Source organism: Pinus tabuliformis, chromosome 1_1 (assembly GCF_031772625.1).
Source record: "Pinus tabuliformis cultivar Carrire ecotype Pingquan chromosome 1_1, CPIR1, whole genome shotgun sequence".
NCBI lineage: Eukaryota > Viridiplantae > Streptophyta > Pinopsida > Pinales > Pinaceae > Pinus > Pinus tabuliformis.
Genome location: NC_142297.1, coordinates 623536671 through 623546255, shown reverse-complemented (window position 1 = coordinate 623546255; position 9585 = coordinate 623536671). Strand labels below are relative to the sequence as shown.

Below are 9585 nucleotides of genomic sequence, written 5' to 3'. Positions count from 1 at the left end.
TTAATGTTATAAATACCATCTCTACATTCAATGGCTAAGTTGTACTATTTGGTCAACTAACATGTGGTATATCAGTTGAACTTACAACTGTATTAATAAACATTAAAGACCATAAACAGTAAAGTTTTGTAAATATATTTCCATTATTGCGGTGCCAGGGTTTGGAATTTGGGGGATTGGGATTCCTTACCGAAATTTTGAAAAAAAAAAAAATTGATGGTCAAATACACCCACACTACAATTATACAAATAAATTGGATGTCGAGCTGTCGTAAGATAATCCAGATTCAAATTCAAATGGGTACAAGCTTGGATCCTGAAAATTATTGTATGTTTCGCTGTGAAGTATCTTGACTTGACCCAGAGGCAAGTTCAGACAGGTTTAGAACTTGAGGATTATGAAATTAGTCAAATAGTCACCTATTCAAATTCAGATGGTATAACCTTGGATTATAAAAATAATTGCATGTCCAGCCAGCTGTGATGCAGTGGTTAATATATGATAATTCAGATGGGTATAAGCTTGGATTATGAAAATAATTGTCTAGCTGTGATGTATCTTGACCCAACTCAAATTCAGAGAGGTTTAAAAATTAAGGATTATGAAATTTGTCTCGAATAAATCAATAAATACTCTGTGTGCGCAACTGTGATGTATCTTGATCCAGGCTCAAATCCAGATCGGTCTGAAACCTTGGGATTATAAAAATTCTATTTGACAAATTTCATACACAACAATTTTTTTAACCACAAAACTAACTAAATAAATTATCTCTATTTCTGCATCCACCCCATGATTTATCTTCTGATATTAATTACAATTATACAAATAAATTGGCTGATTTAGATAGAGCTGTCAATACAGGATGGTTGATATAGGCTAATCTGAATCATTCCACCTTTCGTATGTTAATGGGCAGAAAATAATATTTATTACCTTATATCAACTGTTTTATTGATGTGGCTGTGCTAGTTCAGATTCCGATGTAGTTCAGATTCAGATGTAATGGTCAAGACAAGATGACTTAGGTTTAGATACAGATCTAGTGATCTAGAAAGGATGACCCAGGTTTAAATTCAGATAAACATAAAACTTGAAAATAATTAAAACTTAAAAGATTTTTTTATGTAACCTAATTAAATTCAGAAAGATATAGATTTAAAATTAAATTCAGAAAAATTTGTATATTATGAAAATTTGAATTGTAACCAATTTCAAATAGAATATTTGTAAATAAATAAATAATAATAATAATAAAAACAAAACAAACTACACATAAATCAAGAAATCACACCTACTTCTAAAAGCAGCCCCTGATTTATCCTCCATTATATATCAATTACATTTATACAAATAAATTGTGGTGGGCTTCAAATTCAGATGGCATAAAATCTTGAAATATGGAAATTGCTATATATATGCCATATGATGCCTTACAAAATCCATTCAGTCCTTTGAATAAAATGTACTGGTATAAAATCTTGAAATATGGAAATTGCTATATATATGCCATCTATGCCTTATAAAATCCATTTAAGGTCCCATTCAAAGATATTTGTGAGCTCATTCATGAATGGTACTTTGTCTCTAAATTTGAAACTTAAAAACATAATTAATACACATTAAAACACTGATAGGCAATAATAACTGCATGCAATGTCTATTGAAGTTCAGTACATTCATAAAGCAAATCCACCTGACTCACAATAAAAGCACCAATTATTTCCATTTTGGTTTTCTTTTGGGAAGAGTTTGGATTGTCTGCAGGCATTTAAAAAGGCTAAATGTTAAAAATGGAGAAAGAAAGAAAGAAAAAAATAAACACACTACTCATCCTGACAACAACGACAGGAACCCAAAGCAGATTCTATGCAAACTAACTGAAATTCTGCTATGACAGATTATCCCCAATGGATTCCCAACACACTACACTCCTCCCAGATTATGTTGCAGTGTTGTTTGATCATGTTTGGCTGCAGCTGCTGCTGCAGCAACTGCTCTGGGACTGCTTCCACTACTGCTGTCTGATAAAGAAGCGAGCGTTTTCTGTAAAACGCCAGTTGGGGATGCCATTCTTGGACTGCCATGAGGACTCAAATCCCAGGCCTCTGTCATCAGATTCAGTCCCCCGGGAGTTTTGCACCCACGTGAGGTAACAGCAGCGTTGGCCGCATTGGTGGTCGACTGCAGAACTTCTGCCAGAGGCCCCCCCATGGGGCTTTGCCAGGACACAGGAATCCAATTATTGGTACTCTGGCGTTGCCTCTCTTCGTTCATCAGGCCAAGCCCCATGCCCATGCCGAGGGTCATCTGTGTGGGGTCGTCCTCTGCACCTCGGGCCGACATTGACATGGCGAGTTTCAGGGATGAAAGGGACAACTTTCCTCTAGGGGAACTGGAGTTTGTGCCAGCAAAATCGGAGCTTGTCATTGGAATCGAAATAGAAAGCTGCGTGGTTGTTGGGTGGGATCGTTGCTCGGCCTCCATTTCAGACCACGGGTCTCTGGATCGTGGCCAGTCATCGAAGAAATGCCTCAGAGGTTGCCCACCGGCTGACTGATCACGCACCGATTCAACCACTCCGAAACCGTTGCTCAGAAAAGATTGCTGCTGCTGTTGTTGCTGCTGCCCCTGTTGCAGGTTCATTTCAGGCATTAACCCAAATTCTTGCCCAATGGTGCGAAGTTGTGAAGAATTATACTGGAGCAACGAGTTTGTGTTGGGGTTGGTGTTGACTTTGGTGTCTGCAAGCTTGGATGGCATCAACCGCCATCCATTGTTGACAGATGAAAGCATTGCTAGACTGTTCATGGAGGGAGAATCCTGACTCAGGACCCTCATGTTATTGTTCCCTGGATTTGCTTCAGAGAACAGAATCTGCTCATCGATTTCTCCTTTCATCCAATTCATATACCTGTAAAAAAATAGAATCCATTGCTGATACATGTAACCAGATAAAACTTATGTATGATGTGCCATTTACCAACATAAGAGACACTGAAACTTTATGTTGTGACCATATAGACTGCTTCAAAGATAATCCAAAACACAATTAGTAGGGCAGGTTTGAACTTTCTTGAAAGCACATTCTCTGATATTTGACCAGAGATGGATTTATGCTGTGACATGCTCCCATTTTTTCATGACATTTTGTACACTAGCTTTAGTTGCATATATGAATAGAAAAACTGGAATTGTCCATTGTTCATATTTACCCAGTAACCAAATAACTATTATGTTATGTCCATTGTTCATATTTACCCAGTAACCAAATAACTATTATGTTATGTTGGGAATTATATGCTGCTGCCCAACAGACTTCACAACCAAAATGATATAATGCACAAGAAGAGAGGAGCTAGGATTTGAATTATATGCTGCTGCACACCAGACTTCACAACCAAAATGAGATAATGGAAAACATGAGATAAGAGGAGAGGAGTTAAGGTTTTGAGTTTCAGATTATTGTTTTCCACACGATACATTCTCAGAGGAGGAGACTAAGCAAGCAAGTATATTCCCTCAGTCTAAGTCACATGGTTTGGGTTTGAGCTGACCTGATTTTTACATTGTTTTGAGTTTGTGTTGTTCTTTTGCCATGATTATTGTTTTGAGTTTGTGTTGTTCTTTTGCCATGATTAGATTTGCTTCAGTTAGAGTTCAAATTTTTTTGATGAGGTTTATTATTAATTTTTATTTTTATTTTTTGTAAAGCATATTCACTCAGTCTATCTGGTTTAAGTCACATTGTTTGGGTTTTAGTTGGCCCTGGTCAATGATTAGATTTGGTTGGGTTCGGTTGGAGTTTAAATTTTTTTGATGAAATTTTGAGTTTATCACTAGATTTGTCTATATATATTTTCTAAAGCATACTCATTTAGTCTAAGTCATACTCATTTAGTCTAAGTCATACTCATTTAGTCTAAGTCATATTATTTGGGTTTTAGTTGGTATTAGGCAATGATTAGATTTGGTTAAGTTGGGTTTAACCTCAAAATTTTTGATGAGGTTTAGCATTAGGTTTGTCTATATACATTTTCTAAAGCATATTTACTTAGTTGTAAGAAGAATTTCAGCATAAATCACATGTAGAAAGACCTTTGTCGACGCGTTTCGAACCAACCAGTGTTGTTAATCGTCAGAACAAGTTGAACCACACTGGTTGGTTCTAAACACGTCGACAAAGGTCTTTCTACATGTGATTTATGCGGAATTTCTTCTTACAACTATTATGAATCACAAAAGTCTCAATTCAATAACATATTTACGTAGTCTATGTCACATTGTCTAGATTTGACTTTGATTAGATTTCATTTAGTTTTAGTCGGGAATTTTTTTCTAAGGAAGTTTATCATTAAGCTTCCCCTATATAGTTTTTTATTTATGAAGTTTGTCATTAGGTTTGACTATATAGAGTATGTAAATAGGCAAATTTAATGACGAACTTCAAAAAAAAAATCAAATACGTACATAGTTCAAGTTCTAATTTTATAGATAGAGAGAATACACATAGACAAACCTAATAAGTAACGTCGTAAAAAAAAATCAAATATGTGAATAGTTCAAGTTCTAATTTTATATATAGAGAATAGGACAAATTTAATGACGAACTTAAAAAAATCAAATATGTACCTAGTTCAAGTTCTAATTTTATACAGAGAGAAAGAGAACACACATAGACAAACCTAATGAAGAACATCATTAAAAAAATCAAATATGTAAATAGTTCAAGTTCTAATTTTATATATAGAGAATACTTACATAAACAAACCTAATAACGAACTTCATTATAAAAAAATTCAAATATGTACCTAATTTAAGAATATTTTTTAAATGAGATTTCTCATTAGGTTTTCCTATGTACATATTCTGTATATATATAAAAGCTCTAAAATGAAATATAGTAAAGAATAGTAAAAAATTAACATCAATTAATATAAAAAATGCTATCATGGATTTGGAAACTGCAACTAGAAATTACAAGATATCATGGATTTGGAAACTGCAACTAGAAATTACAAGATTGAGATTTGGTTAATGACTATAAAATTTGATTAGGATATGACTATAAAATTTGATGACGTTGGTTAGAAAATTTTAATTTCAAAACAGTTTACCAAATTTAAAAATTTTAAAATTCAAAATTGAAATTCAGCGAACCTTGTAATATAGCTCCGTGACCAAAACACCAAACAAAAAAAACACTTCTCTTTAGCTGACAAAACTACTAGACAATTTTAATAAGTGAAACTTCCTTTTTCTGAGCATTGAAATATTTTTTTTGTTGGCTTCGGCGTAAATCACATATAGAAAGACCTTTGTCCACGGGTTTCGAACCAACCAGTGTGGTTCATCGTCATGACAAGTTGAAAAAACAGATCCAGCTTTGCATGTTTTTTCAACTTGTCCTGACGATCAACCACACTTGTTGGTTCGAAACGCGTCGACAAAAGTCTTTCTATATGTAATTTAGGGCTAAATTCTACTTATAAATATCTTAGTCCAAATGCATTTGCGTCTTGGTTTCATGACCCACGATAATTCTTCTGGTTCCCATCATTTCAGTATGGGATTGTTACGTATATTTGAATGATGAAGTTGGATATTTGATGCTGGATATGACGTAGCTGAGTTATAAAATATATACGAGAACAGCTCCATGTCAAACAAACCCCGATATGTTAGGCCACAGACACTACGAGAATTTAAAAAAAATATATCTTAGTTTCAGGGAGAAACTGCTATAAATTACTTTGCAAGTATCTCTGGTGTGAGGGTATTGGCTCAGTTAAACACGCGTGGAGATGAAATACTTGGCAGTTTTGTTTCATGTTGCATGCCTTCTATGAAGTATAGACAGGAAAAAAAAAAAAGTAAGTTACTATTCTAATCTGCAAACATAAACACATTATAGTTTCAATGTGAAAGATGTCAGCTGCAGATGAATGAATACCTGTAGTCCTTGTTGGGCATGGCAGAAGCAGGTGAGGCGTGTAGAGGGGGTTTAAACTGGCTGCCAGACGAGCCAGAAACGCCATTGATGGACATAAGACCTCCACCAGTCCCAGAGCTCGAGAAAGGCTTGATCCCCATGAGAGCAGAGTTGGATTGATTGTGGTTCTGCTGCGTATTGTTGATGGAGATAGATGGACGCAAATTGGTGAGGCTACTTGTACTATTACGGCCAGCTGCCAAGCCGATCATGGAGGACGCCGCGTTATTATTTGCAGCAGAAGATGAACTGGGTCCTCCCACCAAAGACTGAGCGGTAGCATTATTATTGCCACTCGTGTTAATGGCAGTCTGACCTCCTTCCACAGGCTTTCTTGAACGAGGACGGCCCCTGTGCATGTGCCGTTCACAGTATTTCTGGTCAGGAGCGACGTCTCTGGAACAACGCCACTTCTTACCATCGGTTCTACGACATCTCCCGGGCTCAGGATCCGTGTTATTGGCAAATCTCAGATGAAAAGAACCCCATGAGCTCACTGCATTCAAACATACAAGAATCACCATTCCGGGCAATAGGGTTTTGCTAGGTTTTTGAGGTTAAATATTAAGCACTATGTATTAAGTACTATGTATTAAGTTAATTACCAGCAAGGCTCATCTAAAGAGTAAGATAAAAAAGCAATGAGTTAATGATTGATTTATTGCATGGTGTTTAATATTTCTTTACCATGGTCTACCCACAAATGTTTCAGAGACATTTTCTTTAAAAATGTATTCAGTACCATCTAATAAATAAAATCCGATTGAATATCACTTTATTTTCATCCAAATCCAATAGACAAAATGGAATAATAATGAACTAATGATTGACTTCACCATTAATGGCAACAAATAAATCCTATGCTATCGGGCTTTAATTGAGTGGCGGCTGTATATAACGACCGTTGGATTTTGCCAAAGTCTGAAATCAAATGACGGCTGTATATGCCGACCTTTGGATTTTGCCAAACCCAAAATCAAATAGTAAGCATATACAGCGGCCGCTCAATACAGCGAGGATAACATAAAATTTATTTGTTGCTTGACTTACTACCTGGTACTTAATATTTCATTACTACAACATTAATATTCCCAAACAATTTTTTTTTAAATATCTCAGAAATGAAAACGCCAAAGGAATGTGAGGGCAGAAAGTCTTACCGCCGGAATGATGGGAACCGGGGCCAGCAGATAAACCTGCCAATTCAGCCACACTTTTCCTAATGGGTAGAAGAAGTTCAGCCGGGACAGGAACACCAGCCAACATATACTTAAAAATCAAAGCTTGATGTTCAAGCTCCTGCCACTGAGATTGTGTGAAACAGAACCTTGATCCTTGCACAACACCAGCGCCTGCATGCATCCCCATGCTCATACCCATGCCCATATGGCTCGCAGTTTCTCGTCCCATCGATAATGCAGGCAATCCTAGAATATCCACAACACACATTTGGACCTTTGACTTCAATAAATGTTATAGCCAAGTAACAGTCCAATCCCATGCAACTATTCTATCGTCTACTGTCACTTCAATTGTGAAGGGTACAGTCAAACCAATACACAAATTTCATAAACCCACACACGCATTGTACGTACACAACCATTCAAACCAACAATCTCACACAGATTCACTGTATATACCACCAATTGCAGCATAGACAACTTTTTGAAAGCATTCGGAAAATGTGTACACAAACGAAGGTAGGAAGGTATTTGACATTTGTCTTGTTGCAGTTTTACCCCATCTGAAAACACTAGCAAGGCAGACCTCTATATATAATGGATGGATCTCTCTGTGTTTCAGTTTTCATTTCTTGGGGAGAGATCTTGGGGATATATACAGAGACAGGAAATGCATGCCACCAAAGAAAAAAAACTGTTTTTACATGCAGTCAGTGCCTTGAAACAAACTCTGATATGTTGAAGACCAGTTCAACCATCAAAAACCCAAAAAGAAAAAACCATCGCTTTCAATACCAGACTGATTCAACAAACCATCACGGGTATCAAAAACTACCAAATGAAAACATGACGTAACATATATACACGACAAATGTGATATACACAATGTATATCTCCACAATACCTGCAGTTTTGAAGGGGTGAAAGGGCTGCAGAAGGGAGGCATGCGCAGTCCTTGCAGCCGAATCTCCTGCATAAAAAACCGAGACTGGGTCTGAAACACTGGAATTAGCCGGCGAATAACCACCCAGGCGCCCCCCATCAGAAACCATGGAGTTAGTGCGACCCAACTGTTGCTGACTCTGATTCTGATGCTGCTGAAGCTGAAACTGATGATGGTGATGATGGGTTTTCAGCTCGAATGGAAACGAATCGGTGCGTGGAAGCTTCATGGGTCCTTGAACTTCCCTGCTATGATGATCGTCCCCATCTCTGGACTTGCTTAAATCCATCTCTGAAACCGATCTGCACGGCTTCAGAGCATTACTGTTACTGTTAGTGTTGGCAGGGGACATAGATAACACCCCGCCTCCTCCTCCTCCCCCTCCTCCATTATTGTTATTGCTATTATTTCTCTGTCGGTGCTCCCCTCCCAGCTCGTTCAATAAATTCGCCATACTTCGTTCGCCAGCACCGAAGCTTCCATCCCCATGTCCAAAATCCATACCTGGAACTCACACGAACCCAAATCCCTCAGACAGCTTGCATTTTTCAACCTTGGCAATCCTAATGTCAGAGTCCAGTCCACCATTAGATTTCATCCAAAAATCTGCCACACCTCTCTCTGCTTAAATCCCGTCGCCCTTCTCACCAACAACAAGACATGCTCCAGAGCCCATCCTCCTGCAATTCTTGTACGCTCTGGTTACCGTTGTGCAATGGCAGCGAATGAACAGGAGGAGGAAAGAGACCGAAGACCTAACACTGAATACCGCCAGTGTTGTATTCTGTATGCAAATTAGAAACTTTTGGTGTGATCACAAAATATAGGGATGGAAAATAGTAAAGCACAGGGTAATAATTGCGGGTATCTATCTATGTATGTATGCATCGAATGGATCATGACAAGTCGGACAAAATACTTGATGCCTCCCCTCACCTAACTTTCTAACTTCTTACCGCGCTATAATAACTCTGGTTCTCACACACTCCCAAAACTTGTTGCAAAATCTAGCTTTTTATTTCCTCTTTTTACTTAACTATTATCTGCTCCATGGAGCTAGGGCCCTTCTAGATTTACCGAAACCCTAAATGTGGACCGAGTCTTCACAAAGCAGTTACCCTAAGGGTTCAAACACCTTGTATAACTAAATCAAATCTTGAAGATGTACAAATGAATGTAAGTATATGATTAATTTTACATGGATATTATATTTTTACATGTTATGTTTATTTGAAGTTTACCTAAATCTTAAATCATAATTAATTTATAAGTTTACCTAAATCCTAAAATTCAATTTCACACAGATCCAAATTAAGTCTTCACAAAGTTACTGTAAAATTCAATTTCACATAGATCCAAACCAAATCCTCACAAAACTACCAAAAAGTGTAAACACCTTGTAAAACTAATCATTCAAATCTTAAGGCCCTATAAATCAATTAAATACTATATTTTCATTTAACATGTT

General features: G+C 37.0%; 1 protein-coding gene across 1 annotated transcript; it reads right to left on the bottom strand.

Annotated features, from left to right (window-relative positions):
• Positions 1 to 1637: 1637 nt before the first annotated feature.
• On the bottom strand, positions 1638 to 8956 carry LOC149214858 (growth-regulating factor 6-like). The gene is made up of 4 exons (XM_089392428.1): positions 8079 to 8956; positions 7154 to 7420; positions 5955 to 6489; positions 1638 to 2915 (listed from the first exon to the last, which is right to left on the bottom strand). The coding sequence occupies exons 1-4, from the start codon at positions 8617 to 8619 to the stop codon at positions 1928 to 1930; spliced, it is 2331 nt and encodes a 776-aa protein (XP_089248554.1). The 5' UTR covers positions 8620 to 8956; the 3' UTR covers positions 1638 to 1927.
• Between the last annotated feature and the right edge of the window lie 629 nt (positions 8957 to 9585).